We start from the raw sequence: 20,895 nt of genomic DNA, 5'->3' as shown, positions 1-20,895 counted from the left end.
TCTGTTAGTCCAGCATCTACTTAGAGTTGGAGAACATTGTCTTATTTGCTCCCTTCTGCAAGTGAAGCCACCTTACCCACTGTCTGCTTTGAAGCCTTTACCTTGACAGAGCAATCTCATGTTAATATATCTGTGCAATAAAATGGATTTGCTTTCAGATATGCATTTGTCTTATTTAAATAAATGTATATTAGATACTGATACAAATAACTTCCTAAGCAATAAGCTTTATTTGCAATAATTTATATCCTTTAACAATACTGCTATAGTGATCCTGAACCACGATGTGTGGGCATCATCACGGTGGTGTCCTCTGGCCAATGAGGATTTTCCTCCTAAACCCTCCTCCACTATAAATGGCAAATGAGTTGAGAGCATACTCCCTCCAAAAAGAATTCACAAAAGAAAGACCTTACAGGGATGGAGACGATATGGGGAAAAAGAAAGAGACAATATCCTCAATATTAAGAGTTTGTTAGGAGAAAGATTTACATTTGTTTCACATGGTCTCAAACAATAAAAGGAGGACCAATGTGTACAAGAGACAGATCTGAGCTTATAATTCCTATAAAAAATAAAGGAATTAAAAAAAGGAAAAGAAAAAAATTCTATAGCTATCAAAAGATGAAATATGAAATATACTGCCCTCAAAGAGAGCAAGTTCAACATCAGGAGATGCATATGTACCTAGGATGTATGAAATGTAGGAACACTTAGTAGAGAAGTGGAAGAGATTTAAACATTAAAACCATTAAACTAGATGACTTTTAAGATTTATCATCTTTAATACTCAGGCTTGACAATTTTGAGATGGTACTCTTTCCTTTGTTTAGAACAAAAAGGCAAACATAAATAACCAAGAGATAATTCCTTATTCCTCTAGTTTAAACAGAACTAAAACAAGTGTGACTCATTCATCTCTAACAAATCAGGCCCTACTACTTGTCTAGTAGTGGTTTATTCTAGTTAGATTCCTCTACTCAGTGAATATTTATTGAGATTGAGTTACCTACAATGTGCCAGATACAAAGGTAGGATGGTGAAGACAGACGCAAATTCCACTTCCGTAGAATTTACTGGAGTTTACTGGGGAAGATAAAAATTTAACAAGTAATTACAATACAAAATGAGTGTTAAGACTGTACAGGAAAAGGGCACTATGGTGGTTTTCAAATAGGATCACAAATTATTTGATACTCCCCCTATTGAGAGTTTGGATCTAAATGCCTTCTACTTGAATCTCGATGGGCCTCATAATTACTCTGACCAGTGAATAAAACAGAAATAACACTATGTGATTTCCAAGACTAAGTCATGAAAGCTATAAGGCTTCTGCCTTTTTTTGTTGGAAGACAATCTCCTGGAGCTCAGAGGCATTATACAGGAAGTCTGGCTCCTCTGAGGCCACTACGCTTTGAAGAAGCCAAGCTTCACGGAGAGACCATGCAAGGCTCCAGATGACAGTTCCCAGCTACCCCCAGCTTTCTAGTCATCTCAGCCCAGATGAAAGAAGTCATCAGACTATTCCCCTCCCCAGCCATTCAAGTCCTCCAAGCTCAAACTCCAGAAATTATGAAGCAGAGAAAAACCATCCTCTCCACGCCCTGTCAAAATTCTTGACTCTGTCCAAATTAATCTCAACAGGCATCATGAAAATATATACCAAGAAGACCTAACTTCAACAAGAGGCCAAAGAAGGTCTCACTGAGGAAGTCACATTTGTGCAGAGACATGAAGAACACAGGAATGTAGTCAGCCACAGGAATGTTCCCAGTAGAAGAAACATCCATCTGAAGACTCAGTGGATCTACCAGGAAATGGCAGAGCCCAGCAGTCTGGAGAGGAGTAGGAGGGGCAGGAGTGCAGTGAGAGATTAAAGAGCTAAGCAGAGTCCAGCCATGGGCATCCCATGGGCAACATTAAGGCATCTGAACTTTACCCAAAGTGTGAAGAAAAACCACAGAAGGGTTTTCAGTATCTGAATGACATGACTAGCTGTGTTTGCTTTGCGGCAAGGCTGAAGTAATGAGGTGTTGTGGCTGCAATTCAGGTGAGAGAGGATGGTGGCCCTATCAGGGTGACAGCAAAGGATATCTATATTCAAAAGGTAAATTCGCAGAATTTAATAAGCCCTTGGCTGTAGGAGTGGGGAGTAAGAGAGAGAAGAGCCACCCTGGGCTTCTGATTGGGCAGTGAGTACATCCTGTTGTCATTTACAGAAAAGGGAACACTGGAGGAAGAACAGGATGGAGAGAGTGATGAATATCTCTATCTGAGGCATGGAAAATGTGAAGTGCCAGGGAGACATCCATATGGCAAAGCCCCAGAGACAGCTGGCTAAACACTGTAGATAAGGAGGAGGGTGTAGAGAGAAATGAATATAACAGTGTGTATTGTACTCCGGGTGCTTTATGTACATCATTTCCTTTAATTCTGCTAACAACCATTTAGGTGTGTTCAGAGACATAGGTAACTTGACTAAGGTCATAGAGGTAGGAAGCGGTAAGATAGGGATTTTAACACAGATTTTCTTACTCCACATTAAAAAAAGACAATCATAATGCCAGATGATTCTTTGTAGGTTTGGAAGGTAGCAAAATCAGCTTTTGGGAATGCCTCTCCAGTCAGTTTAGTGAGTGACCTGAACAGCTAACAGTATGAACACAGGTCAGAACAAGAGAAAGCTGTCCAGCTGGTCCAGGCCATGATGCAGATGGCAATGCCACTTGTCCTTGATGCAGAATACACCTGGTGCCCTGGTGTATTCTGGGTGACTAGAATGTTTTATAGAGCATGTCAAAACCTTTATAGATTCTCACACAGTAGAGACCCTCAGGGTTCTGCAGCACATCATGCCTTCTTTGCAAGTTGTAATTTTTCTTTTAAGATCTAGCTCTTGAATCACTATTGGACCCTGGTGATCATTACGATAACTATCATTTGTCAAGCAGATACATGTGGTAGGCATTGTAGTAAGTGTTTTCCATGTTTTAGTGTGTTTATTCCTCACAAGAACCATATGAGGTATGTATTTTTTTAACCTCCATTTCACAAACAAGAGTTTGGCTCCTGACCTTAAGATACCAGGTAACAACGAGACTCATAGCTATTCCAATGAGCTGGGTGTCATCTGAGCCACCAGATGCTTCTAGGAGTGCCTAAGCAGTACCAACTCATTAAACGAATGTGGAATGTGCCTGAAGACTCAGGTAATTTGCACAGACAGGCAGCTCCCACTCAGCATGCCACTCCTGACACAGCAGCATCCCTTCAATCCACACCAACAGCCCCTAAGGCACCCTCTGGAGAGAGGAAAAAATGAGCCAGTTTAACAGCTGGATCTACACATGCACTGGTCCAGACAGAAGCGGAGTGCTGGGATTGATGGCACTGCTCAGAGATGTCCCTGAAAGGGGATGGAGGAGGGAAATTTACCATGCAAATGTAATTTCAATAGGATGATTTCCATGTTCACTTTACCTGATGTAAAGAATTAGTGGCTGGCTCATATTAGGTACTCAGCAAATATTTTTTAATAAATGAATAAAAGATGGATTAATAACATTTTGTGGGCAGTAGCTAATGGTTTGGTCAGTAAGTTGGGGACACTGAAGGAATAAGATTGGAGGATTTGTGAAAATAAGTCCCCCCAGAATTGTTGGAATTAGTCCAGAGTGCACACGTATTGTATGGAGGTGATTTTAAAGAAGTACGTGGGAGTCATGGCCTACTATGTGTGTATCAGTCTTCTTCCCCAGCAACCTGCCACTTGCTCTTATGATAAAATGCTCCTAGTGATGGGGAATAGGAGATATGGACTGCTCAACCATGTCAGTTGCTTTTATCAAGGCTAATCTGACTACTGTACCTGTGAGTCCTTAACATGGTATGATACCCCAAGGGAATCAGCCAATTTTAGCCAGTTCCAATATTTTATTGCACACTTTCCATCATGGAAAGGACAGAAAAAATAATTGGATTTTCTTTCACTATACACTGTTTTTGGGCCAACTGTGTATCCATAGTATCCCACAAGACATTGTTTCTTCCTAAGGAAGTCCATTAACTGTGTAAGAAGTAGAGGAGGGGGTGGAGCCAAGATGGCCGAATAGGAACACCTCCAGTCTACAGCTCCCAGTGTGAGCGATGCAGAAAACGGGTGATTTCTGCATTTCCAACTGAGGCACTGGGTTCATCTCACTGGGGAGTGCCTGACAGTGGGTGCAGGACAGTGGGTGCAGTGCACCATGCATGAGCCGAAGCAGGGCGAGACATCGCCTCACCCGGGAAGTGCAAGGGGTCAGGGAATTCCCTTTCCTAGTCAAAGAAAGGGGTGACAGACGGCACCTGGAAAATCAGGTCACTCCCACTCTAATACTGTGCTTTTCCAACGGGCTTAACAAACAGCACATCAGGAGATTATATCCTGCGCCTGGCTCAGAGCGTCCTATGCTCACGGAGCCTCGCTCATTGCTAGCACAGCAGTCTGAGATCAAACTGCAAGGCAGCCCCAAGGCTGAGGGAGGGGCGCCTGCCATTGCCCAGGCTTGAGTAGGTAAACAAAGCTGCTGGGAAGCTCATAGTGGGTGGAGCCCACCACAGCTCAAGGAGGCCTGCCTGCCTGCCTCTGTAGACTCCACCTCTGGGGGCAGGGCACAGATAAACAAAAGGCAGCAGTAACCTCTGCAGACTTAAATGTCCCTGTCCGACAGCTTTGAAGAGAGTAGTGGTTCTCCCAGCACGCAGCTGGAGATCTGAGAGTGGGCAGATTGCCTCCCCAAGTGGGTCCCTGACCCTGGAGTAGCCTAACTGGGAGGCATTTCCCAGTAGGGGCGGACTGACACCTCACACAGCCAGGTGCTCCTCTGAGATAAAACTTCCAGAGGAATGATCAGGTGGCAGCATTTGCAGTTCACCAATATCCGCTGTTCTGCAGCCACCGCTGCTGATACCCAGGCAAACAGGGTGTGGAGTGGACCTCCAATAAACTCCAACAGACCTGCAGCTGAGGGTCCTGACAGTTAGAAGGAAAACTAACAAACAGAAAGGACATCCACACCAAAACCCCATCTGTACATCACCATCATCAAAGACCAAAGGTAGATAAAACCACAAAGATGGGGAAAAAACAGAGAAGAAAAACTGGAAACTATAAAAATCAGAGCACCTCTCCTCCTCCAAAGGAACGCGGCTCCTCACCAGCAATGGAACAAAGCTTGGACGGAGAATGACTTTGACGAGGTGAGAGAAGATGGCTTCAGAAGATCAAACTACTCTGAGCTAAAGCAGAAAGTTCGAACCAAGGGCAAAGAAGTTAAAAATCTTGAAAAAAAAATTAGACGAATGGCTAACTAGAATAAACAACGCACAGAAGTCCTTAAAGGACCTGATGGAGCTGAAAGCCACAGCATGAGAACTACGTGACGAATGCACAAGCCTCAGTAGCCAGTGCGATCAACTGGAAGAAAGGGTATCAGTGATGGAAGACGAAATGAATGAAATGAAGTGAGAAGTTCAGAGAAAAAAGAATAAAAAGAAACAAACAAAGCCTCCAAGAAATATGGGACTATGTGAAAAGACCAAATCTACATCTGATCGGTGTACCTGAAAGGGACGAGGAGAATGGAACCAAGTTGGAAAACACTATGCAGGATATTATCCAGGAGAACTTCCCCAATTTAGCAAGGCAGGCCAACATTCAAATTCAGGAAATACAGAGAATGCCACAAAGATACTCCTTGAGAAGAGCAACTCCAAGACACATAATTGTCAGATTCACCAAAGTTGTAACAAAGGAAAAAATATTAAGGACAGCCAGAGAGAAAGGTCGGGTTATCCACAAAGGGAAGCCCATCAGACTAACAGCTGATCTCTCAGCAGAAACTCTACAAGCCAGAAGAGAGTGGGGGCCAATATTCAACATTCTTAAAGAAAAGAATTTTCAACCCAGAATTTCATATCCAGTCAAACTAATCTTCATAAGTGAAGGAGAAATAAACTACTTTACAGACAAGCAAATGCTGAGAGATTTTGTCACCACCAGGCCTGCCCTAAAAGAGCTCCTGAAGGAAGCACTAAACATGGAAAGGAATAACCGGTAGCAGCCACTGCAAAAACATGTGAAATTGTAAAGACCATAGAGGCTAGGAAGAAATTGCATCAACTAATGAGCAAAACAACCAGCTAACATCATAATGACAGGATCAAATTCACACATAATAATACTAACCTTAAATATAAATGGGCTAAATGCTCCAATTAAAAGACACAGACTGGCAAATTGGATAAAGAGTCAAGACCCATCAGTGTGCTGTATTCAGGAAATCCATCTCATGTGCAGAGACACACATAGGCTCAAAATAAAGGGATGGAGGAAGATCTACCAAGCAAATGGAAAAAAAGGCAGGTGTTGCAATCTTAGTCTCTGATAAAACAGACTTTAAACCAACAAAGATCAAAAGAGACAAAGAAGGCCATTACATAATGGTAAAGGGATCCATTCAACAAGAAGATCTAACTATCCTAAATACATATGCACCCAATATAGGAGCACCCAGATTCATAAAGCAAGTCCTTAGAGACCTACAAAGAGACTTAGACTCCCACACAATAATAATGGGAGACTTTAACACCCCACTGTCAACATTAGACAGATCAACGAGAGAGAAAGTTAACAAAGATATCCAGGAATTGAACTCAGCTCTGCACCAAGCGGACCTAATAGACATCTACAGAACTCTCCACCCCAAATCAACAGAATATGCATTCTTTTCAGCACCACACCACACCTATTCCAAAATTGACCATAGTTGGAAGTAAAGTACTCCTCAGCAAATGTAAAAGAACAGAAATTATAACAAACTGTCTCTCAGACCACAGTGTAATCAAACTAGAACTCAGGATTAAGAAACTCACTCAAAACCGCTCAACTACATGGAAACTGAACAACCTGCTCCTGAATGACTACTGGGTACATAACGAAATGAAGGCAGAAATAAAGATGTTCTTTGAAACCAACAAGAACAAAGACACAACATACCAGAATCTCTGGGACACATTCAAAGCAGTGTGTAGAGGGAAATTTATAGCACTAAATGCCCACAAGAGAAAGCAGGAAAGATCTAAAATTGACACCCTAACATCACAATTAAAAGAACTAGAAAAGCAAGAGCAAACACATTCAAAAGCTAGCAGAAGGCAAGAAATAACTAAAATCAGAGCAGAAATGAAGGAAATAGAGACACAAAAAACCCTTCAAAAAATTAATGAACCCAGGAACTGGTTTTTTGAAAAGATCAACAAAATTGATAGACCGCTAGCAAGACTAATAAAGAAGAAAAGAGAGAAGAATCAAATAGATGCAATAAAAAATGAAAAAGGGGATATCACCACCGATCCCACACAAATACAAACTACCATCAGAGAATACTACAAACACCTCTACACAAATAAACTAGAAAATCTAGAAGAAATGGATAAATTCCTCAACACATACACCCTCCCAAGACTAAACCAGGAAGAAGTTGAATCTCTGAATAGACCAATAACAGGCTCTGAAATTGTGGCAATAATCAATAGCTTACCAACCAAAAAGAGTCCAGGACCAGATGGATTCACAGCTGAATTCTACGAGAGGTACAAGGAGGAGCTGGTACCATTTCTTCTGAAACTATTCCAATCAATAGAAAAAAGAGGGAATCCTCCCTAACTCATTTTATGAGGCCAGCATCATCCTGATACCAAAGCCTGGCAGAGACACAACAAAAAAAGGGAATTTTAGATCAATATCCTTTATGAACATTGATGCAAAAATCCTCAATAAAATACTGGCAAATCGAATCCAGCAGCACATCAAAAAGCTTATCCACCATGATCAAGTGGGCTTTAACCCAGAATTTCATATCCAGCCACACTAAGCTTCATAAGCGAAGGAGAAATAAAATCCTTTACAGACAAGCAAATGCTGAGAGATTTTGTCACCACCAGGCCTGCCTTACAAGAGCTCCTGAAGGAAGCACTAAATACAGAACGAAAAAACCGGTACCAGCCACTGCAAAAACATGCCAAACTGTAGACCATCGACACTATGAAGAAACTGCATCAACTAACGGGCAAAATAACCAGCTAGCATCACAATGACAGGATGAAATTCACACATAACAATATTTACCTTAAATGTAAATAGGCTAAATGCCCCAATTAAAAGACACAGACTGGCAAATTGGATAAAGAGTCACGACCCACTGGTGTGCTCTATTCAAAAGACCCATCTCACGTGCAAAGACACACATAGGCTCAAAATAAAGGGATGGAGGAATATTTACCAAGCAAATGGAAAGCAAAAAAAAAAGCAGGGGTTGCGATCCTAGTCTCTGATAAAATAGACTTTAAACCAACGAAGATCAAAAAAGACAAAAAAGGGCATTACATAATGGTAAAAGTATTCAAGCAACAAGAAGAGTGAGCTATCCTAAATATATATGCACCCAAGACAGGAGCACCCAGATTCATAAAGCAAGTTCTTAGAGATCTACAAAGAGACTTAGACTCCCACACAATAATAGTGGGAGACTTTAATACCCCGCTGTCAATATTAGACAGAATAATGAGACAGAAAATTAACAAGGATATTTAGGACTTGAACTCAGCTCTGGATCAAGCAGACCTAATAGACATCTACAGAACTCTCCGCCCCAAGTCAACAGAATATGCATTCTTCTCAGCACCACATCACACTCACTCTAAAATTGACTACAGAGTTGGAAGTAAAACACTCCTCAGCAAATGCGAAAGAACAGAAATCATAACAGTCTCTCAGACCACAGTGCAATCAAATTAGAATGCAGGATTAAGAAATTCACTTAAGGCTGGGTGCAGTGGCTCACACCTGTAATCCCAGCACTTTGGGAGGCCGAGCAGGCAGATCACGAGGTCAGAAGATTGAGACCATCCTGGCTAACACGGTGAAACCCTGTCTCTACTAAAAATACAAGAAAAAAAAAAATTAGCCGGGCGTGGTGGCAGGCGCCCATAGTCCCAGCTACTCGGGAGGCTGAGACAGGAGAATGGCGTAATCTGGGAGGCGGAGCTTGCAGTGAGCTGAGATCGTGCCACTGCACTCCAGCCTGGGTGACAGAGCAAGACTCTGTCTCAGAAAAAAAAAAAAAAAAGAAAAAGAAACAATGAGAACACATGGACACAGGCAGGGGAACATCACACACCGGGGCCTACTGCGGGGTTGGGGGCTGGGGAGGGATAGCATTAGGAGAAATACCTAATGTAGATGATGGGTTGATGGGTGCAGCAAACCACCATGACACGTGTATACCTATGTAACCAACCTGTACATTCTGCACATGTATCCCAGAACTGAAAGTATAATAATAAAAAAAAGAAAGAAAACAACCTAATGCTCCAACAAATACTTTCAAATATCTGTAGCACTAGTTGTGTACCAAAATAAAAGTCTCTGTTACTGAAGAGGAGAATTTGAGATAATTGATTCTCAAAAAGATCATAGCACCTAGATGTTCTATTTGGAATTACAGCATCTGTGGTCAATTCACTGACACATACATATGAAACAAAAATAATGGTGGGCATAAAGGGATGTAATAATGCTCATTTTATACATTAAAAAACATATTCTAAAGCATTTCAGATTGTTGTCTGGCCTCCACCAGACACATACCTGCTGACATTCCATTTTTTGACCTGAACAAGTAAATGCAACAGACAGATCAACTTAGCATACAACGAAAATCCAATATCTCTTTAAATGAACAAGATTTCCAAAATCAAAAATCAAAGCTGTAAACAACAGAGTAAAAGCAGCCTAAACTACTCAGCAAACGACATGCTTCAATTGCTTGTGGTTTGGAAGGAACCATAGATGTATAGTCAACTTGATGTACAGTCATCAGGAGCTAAATCATCATCCAAGACCTCTTGAATGACCCTCAGCTGTGCTATCTCTGCCCAGCTGGTGCTCCATTTGCCCACAGGCACAAGCTGGCTTGTTCATTTTCACATCAAAATGGCTACATATTGCTTTGTCCATGAATTTCTTATCCTCTCTGTCAATCATGCTTGCTTAGCTAAGCTCCATTGAAGAACTACTACAATCATATCCAAATAATCTGTGTATCCATGTCCCAATGTATGAACACACACATCTCCCACAATTTGTTTTGTTATACTGAGGAGCAGGTCATAAGTACTATTATCATTATTATTACTGTTGGCCACCAATGAGGTTTCTTTCCATCTTTTAAGTTACTGCTAATTTGCAAAAGATTTCTAATATACATATAAAATACAAAACAGACAGTCCTATTAAGAACTGTATTTGTTGAATGGTTCACAGTGATCTTTGGACTATATCATTTGGCACATCCACTTGGAATGGGGATTTGGTTGACAGAGAATTAATGAACAAGAGCATCCCCATTAATTTTGAGAAATCTCATGCTGAGAAGCAAAAATATGACAAACGTTTGTAAAAATTTCTGATTAAGTCACTTTACTAAACATACTCCTTAAAGATCTCAAATATTAGACTGCGAACCCACTTTAAATTTCCTTAATGCCTTCCAATACAACATGTTGAAATTTGCACATTGTTAAGAAAAGACATGGAAAACAGAGAGAAACATCTGGCTTTGTTACTTAGAAAATGCAATAACTGTCAATTCCCTGATGTTGGCAAGGACCTCAAAACACACACTAGATTCGCAAGGCCAATTTAGTGTCAGAAAGTCAGCTGGCTCTAGTCTCTTCCTTCCCAAAAGGTCATTGACATCTTAAGCTTCAAATGTTTACTGTTTTACGATACAGGAAAATGCTGTTATTTGGGGAAAAAATAACCTAAAATTAGTGCTGCTTTTTTTTTGTTTTTTGTTTTTGTTTTTTGTATTGTGGAAAGCAACGTTTTCTCCACTAAACACACACCCACATACATACACATAACGGGGTTGTTAGAAAAATAACACGCAAAATTTTTACTTGAAGAGGTTTTCTAGAATTGATAAACTGTTCCATGAATATCAGTTTCACCTATATGACCTCTCTGAGCTCAGCGAGGGTACTGCCTAGGAAAAGAGAAATTATGGGCATTTCTACATAAAGTAGAATGGTCTCAATAACCCAGCAGATGACTTTGGGCCCATACTTCAGAAAGTGTAGAAAGAACTCTAGCACAATGGTTCTTAAATTTTGCTGCACTTTAGAATCCCCTAAGAATTTCCCAAAAATTTGGGGGTCAGAATTTTCCCCAGAGATATGAATTTAGTTGGTCTGGAGTCTGGCCTGGGCATCAGGACTTTCAAAAGCTCCCCAAGTGATTCTAATGTAGCAAAGAATGGAATAACAGCTGCTCTAGTATTACATGAGCATTGACTGATAAAGTTCTTAGAACCTGTAGCAACCATTTGTTGGTTGTACCCAACTTCAGTTTTTTTGGTCATGAAAATGGTATCTAGAGGAACTCCTTAGCTAAGTAAATCTGCTTTTAGAGATCTTTAAAATTATCTTCTGGAGAATATTGTTAAAACATTTCTAAAACATTAAAATTAGCACAAAGGAGGTAAAATGAGAAAAGCAAGCTATTTATTAAATTACAAGAAACAGCAATGGAGATAAGTAGTCGAAAGGCCACAATTATAATTATCCTTATTAAAGCAATAATTGGCAAATACAGAGGAATAAGATTGTTATGTTAACTACAAGAGAGCTGAACTTCAGAAAAGTTAAAGATTGAACATTATAATAAGCATTTTCAGAATGTCATAATGCAAAGGGGAGAAAGGCCCCTGTGCTTGGAAGAATGGTCTAATTTCTGCTTGCTTGCTCTGCAACAGTTACTGATAACAGAAAGCAGTGATGCTAAGGATATACAACAAATGAGATATGACCATTACATATCCTAGCTTTCTACTCCTCCCTGTGTGTAGAATCTTTCACTACCCAACATAAAGAATACTCAGTAAAGTAAGTTTCTGGGAACAGGGTGTTTAAAATCACCTGAAAACAAAATAAACATATACATCAAAGAATCACTGCAGCTGTAGAGAACTCTACACTGCAGTGACCAGGGCACCAGTATTGATCCCAACAAGGTTAGTTAGGAAGTGCAGTTAGTGCCCTGCTGAAAAGAAAGAACAACCACTGCATGCGAAAGAGAGACAGTTTAGCTTTCAGCAGTGGTGGGGTGGGGGGAGGGGAATAAGACTTTGGGTAAAAATTACCATGAGGGCTAAGTGGCAACCTTTTGGGATGGCTAGAAAGGAACTTGGAGCATAGAGTTACAGAAACTAAATAACACAAAGAATAAACATTGTGGTAAAAAAAAAATAAAAGACAAAGATACATTCTTATATCTATTTTGAAGACTGTCATTTGTTACCCAAGAAAACTAAAGGTATCTTTCACTTAATACTCATATTTTGATTAGTATTTTAACTTTTATACATTTCGCTATCCAGTTTGCTCACCAATTTGAAGCCCATCACAAGACAATCAATGAAACTGAAACTTACCTGTGGCAAGCACCCCCAATATCCACCAATTTATTGTTGCGACATAAAAAATGAAAAGAAAACTACTAGAAATTAGATAATAAAAAGACAATATTTCAAACCTTGTAGAATATGGCCAAAAATAAACAGGAAAATAAAAACTATAGCCGAGTGAATTGACTAGGAAATAAAATACATTGAAAACAAAATAACTAAAGCTTTCAACCCAAGAGGCCAGAAAAAGCACAAAAATATTCAGGGTCATGTTTCATTCTTTGTCTTCCTTCAGCCTCCATCCCTGATGACTTGAGTCATCAACTCTAACGCATGCAAATACTTCACACACATCTGTCAGCTTTTGTAGCACTTCTGCTTCCCGCTGTCACTTCCTTAGTTCAGATACTTTTTCTCAAAGAGCTTACTGAAGGAAACTTATAATTGGCTTCTTGGTCACCAATTTCTGCCTATTTCAAAAATAATTTCTGTCCTCGCCAGAAAAAAAAAAAGATGAACTTTTCTAAAGGATCTAGCAGAAGTCTAGAGCTGTAGAGCTATTTGGAAGCATGTCCCCAGGCTGGAGATTAAATTTGGTATATGTGTCAGCTCTCCTTAATAAAATTTCAATACAAAAAAAAAACATTTCTAAGTGAAATTTGACATAAGAATAGCTAAGATATTTTTGAAAAGAACAATGAGTGAACACTTGTTCTACTAGATAGCGAAACAGAATAATTAAAACAGCACGCTATCAATGTAGAACTATAAACATATATCAGTTTTTAATCAAACAAGAGTCCATATGGATATAAAAGTATAATTAGAAATGTAATATATAACAAAGGTGGCATTTTAAATCAGTGGGTAAAGATGAATCATTAAATAATTGGTGTTGAGATAGCTGGCTATCACTTTAGAACAATTTAGCTCATATCACTCATTAAAATAAGTTCCAGATGGCTACAGAACTAAATTTTAGAAGAAATATGAATATACTATTTTAAAAGAATTAGGTAGGTTTATTTGCAGAGATACCACGTATCATTTTGAAGTTTGTGCTCTACAAAAATGATCCATGACCCAGAGATACAAATGAAGTATGACATCCAGCTTTGCCTCTGCTTGTCAAGCTGTATGCCACAGTTCAGAAGGGAATCTTTTCCTAATTTGTCCACTTGTAGTAGGAGCAATATGCACGTGCCACAAAAAGGAGGCACCTTTTTCTTTTTTTTTCTTTTTTTTTTTAAATTATACTTTAAAGTTCTAGGGTACACGTGCACAATGTGCAGGTTTGTTACATATGTATACATGTGCCACGTTGGTGTGCTGCACCTTTTTCTAACTAGCACAAAGGACTTACATGCCAGCAGCAACCTATAAATAGAAGTTAGTAGTAAATAGTCGATTTGTACATACATAAATGCTTTTTTTACACCAATGGTTGCTATAGACTGAATATGCCTGCTCAAAATTCATATGTTGAGGGCCTAACCCGCAATGTGACGGTATTTGGATATGTAGCCCTCAGGTGGGTGTCATGCCCTTGTAAGAAGAGACACTCAAGTACTTGCTGACTCTCTTCACCACGTGAAGTCACAGCAAGAAGGCCCCACTCTGCAAGCCAGGAAGAGACCCCTCACCAGAACCTGACCATGCTGGCACATTGATCTTGGGCTTCTAGCCTCCAGAATAGTGAGAAAATAAATTTCTGTTGTTCAAGTCACCCAGTCTATGATATTTTGTCATGATAGCCCAAGCTAACTAATATAGTGATGTTATATTGTTAAATGTGTTGTGATTTTTGTTGCTGTTCTTAAACTTGATTTTATATAGGTACATATAAAATAGGTAGCATGTATGTATATGCATTTAAAAATGATAAAAGCAATGGCTTTTAGAGAAGAGACTACATGAGGGTAGTGGTTAAGGGCACTTTTGCTTTAACTTTAATTTTTATAATAATGTCCTCAGTTTTACATGTTTTATTTAAATTTTTTTAAACATTTATTTAAAATTATCTATATATACATACTGTATAAAATCTTTAAGAACAGCAACAAAAAGCACAATAATTTTTTTTTTTTTTGAGACAGTCTTGCTCTGTTGCCCAGGCTGGAGTCTGCAACCTCCACCTCCCGGGTTCAAGCAGTTCTCCTGCCTCAGCCTCCTGAGTAGCTGGGATTACAGGTGCGTGCCACCATGCCTGGCTAAAAAAGCATAATACATTTAATAATATAATACCATTGTATTAGTTAGCTTGGGCCATCATGACAAAATATCATAGACTGGGTGACTTGAACAACAGAAATTTATTTTCTCACTATTCTGGAGGCTAGAAGCCCAAGATCTAGGTGCCAGCATGGTTAGGTTCTGGTAAGGGCTCTCTTTCTGGCTTGAAGTGTGGCCTTCTTGCTTTAACATTTTGAGAAAAAATACATTAGTATTTCATGATGTAAAAGTCAATTGATAGGAATCACTTATATTTAATGAATACCTAACTGTGTTCCAAGCAGTGAATGTGTTACATTCAATGTATCATTTGATCCTTGCAACAATCTTAAGAAGTAGATACTGTTTATATCCTCAGTGTGCAGATGAGGAAACTGAAGCCCAGGGAAGTTAAATAACTCATCTAAAGGTCACACAGCTATAAAGGATAGAGCCAGGATTCTAATGTCAACCGATTCTAGAGCCTTCCCTCTTAATCTCAATGGCATGTTGAGAAATAAAAACAGGGTATTAGGAGATTAGTGGAAACTTGGGCAAAAACAATTTCGATAAAATGAAGAGGGCAAAACACATGATTCTAACAGATTGAGAAGGTAAACGTAATTAATACATAAAACAACTTCTATGTCTTTTTTTAATGTTGAACCACATGAAATTGCCAGTACTCAACCATTTTGACCTACAAAAATGGAATTTTATGTGGTTCAACCTATCATTTTATTTATGAATATATATATATATATATATATATATATATATATATTTATTTATTTATTTATTTTGAGATGGAGTCTCACTCTGTTGCCCAGGCTGGAGCACGGTAGCATGATCTCGGCTCACTGCAAGCTCAGCCTCCTGGGTTCACGCCATTCTACTGCCTCAGCCTCCCAAGTAGCTGGGTCTACAGGCGCCCGCCACCATGCCTGGCTAATTTTTTGTATTTTTTTAGTAGAGATGGGGTTTCACTGTGTTAACCAGGATGGTCTCGATCTCCTGACCTTGTGATCCACCTGCCTTGGCCTCCCAAAGTGCTGGGATTACAGGCGTGAGCCACTGCACCCGGTCGAATATTGTTTTTAAGAAATATAATCTTAGAATTTAAAAACAGAAAAGGGAAGTAAATGACAGAAGTTTTCAAACCCTCAAGGATATGCGTGTGTGTTCTGAACACAGATCTGGAAACTGCTTCAAGCCACCTTATTCTGATATGGAAAAAAAGTGTCCGTAGTTAAAATATCAAACATAAGGTTCATGAATTGTATTTCAGTAGTACAGAAAAATGTTTTAACCAATCAACCAAATTTCTTAGTGCTATGTAGTTATGAAAGAAGACAACTTCTGGTTACTATCAAAAGCAAAAACTATCAGCAATTTTGTATGTTGAACTCTATCTCCCTAAGTCACAAAACGAGGAATATACTTCTATAATATTATAAAAATTTTTCTGAGGATTATATGTCTTAAATATCCTGATATTTTAAAGGCCTTTTTCACCGATTTTCCATTGGCAAACAAGCATTGGACTCATAATTATCTGAATCTACAGCATTTGAACATAAGAGTTGAACAAACGGATCATAGGCCCTTAATAGTTCATCAACTCTGTCCTCAGAAGTTATCCAGTTCAATTTTACAGAAGACAAAACAGAGCCTGTGGAGGTGAAATGACAGACTTTCCCAAGGTGATACAATTCAAAGAAGAGTCAAGACTAAAACCTTGGTCTTCTGGCTCCTAGTCTTTAGTACTCTTTTTAGTATCTTATAATACGCTTTTTTTTTCTGTTATGTAATGCAGATTAATCTGATTTTCCTTGTCTTCTTTTTCAACTGAAGTTCTGAATCAGCTAATCTTGATAATTATTGGGACAGGAAGCAAAAGACTGAAATGACTCTGTAATCAAAGAAGCTCCCTGACTATGAGGGGTAATTTTAGTGGAAGCCTGTCTCCTAATGCTGGAACTACGTATCTGTTCTGTTTTCCACATTCCTTTTAATTTCTGTGGCTCTCTTTTGTTTTGCTAGGATAGCTTTAGACTGATCAACCTGCCGTTGCCTTGCCCTTTCATATTTAGCTGTTTGGGAATTCTTATCCTCCTCCTTGTTTCTGACCCATGGCCTGTATCCACTTAGATCTTGGTTTGTGTTGGTTAATCTGGATTCTCATTGGTGGCTTCACCTTCTAACCACGAGCTCTGGCTTTGCTATATTCTCAGTTCTTTCAGTAACAGATTATACTAAACTCTAAAATCCTGAGCTACCTGGGAAATAATGTGCATTTCATCCAGAAAATCCTTAGGAATGCTTAGCATCTATTTGAAACTCCAGATTCAATCTACAACTTCAGTGATTAGAGTTTGAGATAACAGTCACATGGGTCACAAAGTAAGCTTCCTAGATACAAGTGAACCTCATTGTATCAAATGGTTATGTCTTCCAAAGTTATATGTAAGTCTGAGGGGCAATTTTCAAAATAGGCTTTATTTATTATAGCGATTTTAGGTTCAGAGTGAAATTAAGCAGAAAGTATAGAGTTCCAGGAAATTTTTTTACAGTGACTAACTTAGGTAAATGTATCAGGGAAACTTACTATTTAAAGGAAATTTACTGTGATTTATGTTATGAAATGAGAGCTCTCTCTTCTTTATCTTTTGTGAAAATCACTAGGAGCTAGCTAAATTAGATAACTATGCCAGTTATAATGTAATGTCTCACAGCTCTAAGTCCACCTTTCATTGTCTGCTCTCTGAAAATGGAGGTGGACCCTCTATCTATCCCTACAACTGGCAAAATATTAAGCAGTCTCAGAAAAGGCTGCTTGAAGGACACTGCAGAGGAAGAGGATTTCCTTCCTGGTTTGTGTGTTTGTGCCTTCTTGTTCCTGCTGTACAGCTGCCAGCAGCACATGTAGGGGCACAAGTGTTGCTGTGTCCATGGAGATCCAATGGCACACCCATGGTCAGTCCCACCAAATTTCAAAGGTACTTCCATGGTCAGATTTCCATTGAGCCTTGCAAGCATCTCAATAATTGGCTTCCAGCTTTGGCCTGCCTGCACACAAGCTGGGTGTTCCCTGTTTGCCTAGTGACTATTGAACTAGCTCTGTCTTGACCCACCCAAGAGCTTCTCCACCATTCAGAGGGTCATAACCATGGCTTCTACAGTAAGGTGTGAATCCCAAAAATGGAGACAGCACCTCAGTTCCAAATGTGTTTCTTCCAAGGGAACCCTCCTTCAGCCCTAGGGTATTCTTTAGCATGCTATTTATCTCTTTATATAGAAAGGATTTCCTGTTAGAGTTTATCATTTTTTCTATTAAACTTTCCCTGTTCAAATTACTATATGTTTTTTGTCTCCTAATTGACCCTAACTGATAGAGCAACTTTGGAAAAAATAACTTAAATCTCTTATTGTACTCATGTGTAAAAGGAGGAGACTAGGCTACTTGATCTCAAATGTCCTTTCCAGACCTAAAATTACAAATTTCTAGGAAATTCCAGATTTTTTTCATGTATTGGGCATGCCCTAAGTATGTTATAATAAACACCACACAGCACTGTATAATTGTGTACTGTCTCCCCAGCCTCCGTCACAGTAAATGGGTCTTCCTTCTTTTTTGAATAATGGTTTCCTCCTTCTGGGTCAAGAGATAGTTACAGCAGCAGCCAGTATCATTTTATGCACACAGTGGGTAATCAAATACTATCAAATCCTCTGTGAGGGTTTTAACTAGGAACCTATCTAAGGAACAATATGAAAATCCAGAGGTTCATGTATGAATATGAGAATTTAAAATGCATTATAGATATCATTATATTCATTTGTGAATATAAATATTGAAAAGATACATTAAGTATAGAAAAATGCTCCCTCTGATATTATTTATTCTAACACATTACAAAAGACTCCATTCACCACCTCCATTACCACAAAATTTTAAATTTTCTTTTACCTTTCTCTATCTTTTAGTGACTGTTCAGCCATTAATTTCTTCAGTTCTTCTAGACGCTGAAGATCTCTCATTTCCATTTCTTGCCACTTCTGTTTTTTCTTAGCCCAGTATTTTTTAATCTATTGTATAAATGTTACATAAAATTTAAATTAACAACAGATATGTAAAAATGAGGGGAAAAGCCATAACCATATCCATTGGTTCATATTACAAAATTGAATTTAAAGGGCACTTCATCTTTTTTGTTTCATAGATATGCTTATAACACACTGGCAACAGAAAAATAAATTAAAACATGAAGGTAGATGCCCTGAGAAACTGCAAAGTTTAACAGTTTCTGCAATGAATGGAAATATAACTTGTGCTGAGACCTAAGGTTTTAATCTATGGCTAAAATAATCAACTTTCCAGAGAACCACAATAAAAGTATGTTATTGTCTCTAAAGTATGTGATCTACCTGTTACTCAAGAATATTTTTATCTTCTTATGGTAATGCAGTCTTTAACAAATATAGCATTAAAACTATTTTTATTTTAAAAGCATTAGTTTATTTATGCTAATGGACAGCAGGATGTTGAAAGCTTTATGCTTCTGGGGAAGTGGCAGGAGATAGGTGGGAGGAAGGAGGAAAAGAGCAAATTAGCAGGGTTGTGGTATATAGTAGTTCTGACTTATGTGGTAAAATAAAGGTCAAGCTTATCAAGTGCAAAAAGGTGAAAGCAGTGTTATTAGTAGGCCTGTTTTACTTGGCTTTTCTGGAAATCGAAGCAAAATGAGAAAACCAGAGGTACGTATGAGCTATTTTCAGGGAGCTGAAACCCTTATTCAGGATTTCTCAATGTGATAGGACAATGAATGTTTATTTGACAGAGGCCCATTCCACCACTCTGGCCTGCCATGTTGTGCCTGAGTCAAGAGACTGGCTCTTGCAGGTGAGTACCTCAGTGGTAAATAGTGAGTGACTGGCAGCAGGGGGTCTGTTGTAGAGGCTGGGCTAGCCCTACCCCCCAGGTGGCATTTCCTCTTCTGAGACAGAGGTGAATAGGAAAATCTAAGTGGTTTCCTGACTTGCCCTAGCAACATGGTCTCTGATTTCTGGGAGAATCAAAAGAAGCATCCCAAGCACCATCGCCACAGACATAGCACCTCTGCAGCTACAACAGCAACAACTGTTCAATGTTTAATGAATAACTAAATAAGCCCAATGTGCAGTGATATCCACTCCGGAGATGACAGAGCTCTGGATTTAGAGAGAACAGAGATAAAGCTGGAAAGGCAGCAGCACCCAACATGGAGCATGAGAGAGAGGGTGGGTGCAGGAGAGAAACGTTGATTGACAAGGAGTGTTCTAGAGTCCTAACTGACAAATGCCAGGGAATTCTATTAATGACAGATACGGAAATGTTAGCAATGATTATGTCATCTCTATCTGGGAATTATAAACAATCTTTATTCTTTTCTGTATTACCTTATTTTTGCAATGAATCATATTTCTTTTATAATCAGAAAAAAATTAAGCTACTTCAAAACAAATTTTTTTAAAAGAACAGATATGGAATCAAAGAGCATTTTTCTCTGGGTTAAAGCAGATTGATAATATTTCCTTACTCCCAACACTGGCCTTGGAGAAAGTCAGTGGCTCTTTTGCAGACAATTCCTTGACCACAAGCAGAGCAACCCCAGGTTGCTGGCATCCTCAGATTTCAGACACCGCTTGATCACTTGATACACCGTCCTGTGCAGGCCCCAGACGTATGTCATACCTGGAGCTTTTTGCAATCTCAAGACCAATTATTTCCATCTTTGACTCTGAAGGTACCAACCTTCAGGCATTGCTATAGTATAAGTGTGCTCTCTCCCTCTCTTTCTCTTTCTCTCTCTCTCTCTAATCTTTTTCAGTGCTTTCTACTGAGCCCTCTGGAACCCCTGTGTCATCATATGTAAAACTCCCTACATCTTCAACCTTCAGAAAACTATTTCCTTGTTTTCACTGAAATTCTTCTGAGTGAAGGATACTCATATTCTGATACCCCATGTGCCATTTGGCTGGGGAATAGCTTGGGTATTTTCCTCACTGTTAACTGCCTGTTTCAGGCCATTATGACATGCACAATTCTTTCTCCCTTTGATGTTAACACCACATGGATATATCACCCTCTACCTGTTGTTATCATTGGCATGTGTAAATTTCCAAGTCACTCCCA

At 39.1% G+C, this 20,895-nt stretch overlaps 1 protein-coding gene across 1 annotated transcript in view; it reads right to left on the bottom strand.

Moving 5' to 3' along the window:
* CCDC148 (coiled-coil domain containing 148) overlaps positions 1-20,895 on the bottom strand; it is a 297,456-nt gene that overhangs the window by 33,753 nt on the left and 242,808 nt on the right. The window contains exon 12 of the mRNA XM_030796687.1: positions 18,691-18,809. Within this exon, the coding sequence (XP_030652547.1) occupies positions 18,691-18,809 (119 nt within the window). The remainder of the gene's footprint in view (positions 1-18,690; positions 18,810-20,895) is intronic.

The sequence above is a fragment of the Nomascus leucogenys genome, chromosome 17 (assembly GCF_006542625.1).
Source record: "Nomascus leucogenys isolate Asia chromosome 17, Asia_NLE_v1, whole genome shotgun sequence".
In the NCBI taxonomy this organism is placed as follows: domain Eukaryota; kingdom Metazoa; phylum Chordata; class Mammalia; order Primates; family Hylobatidae; genus Nomascus; species Nomascus leucogenys.
The sequence above is the reverse complement of the archived record's forward strand: the minus strand, read 5'-3'. Positions and strand labels throughout refer to the sequence as shown.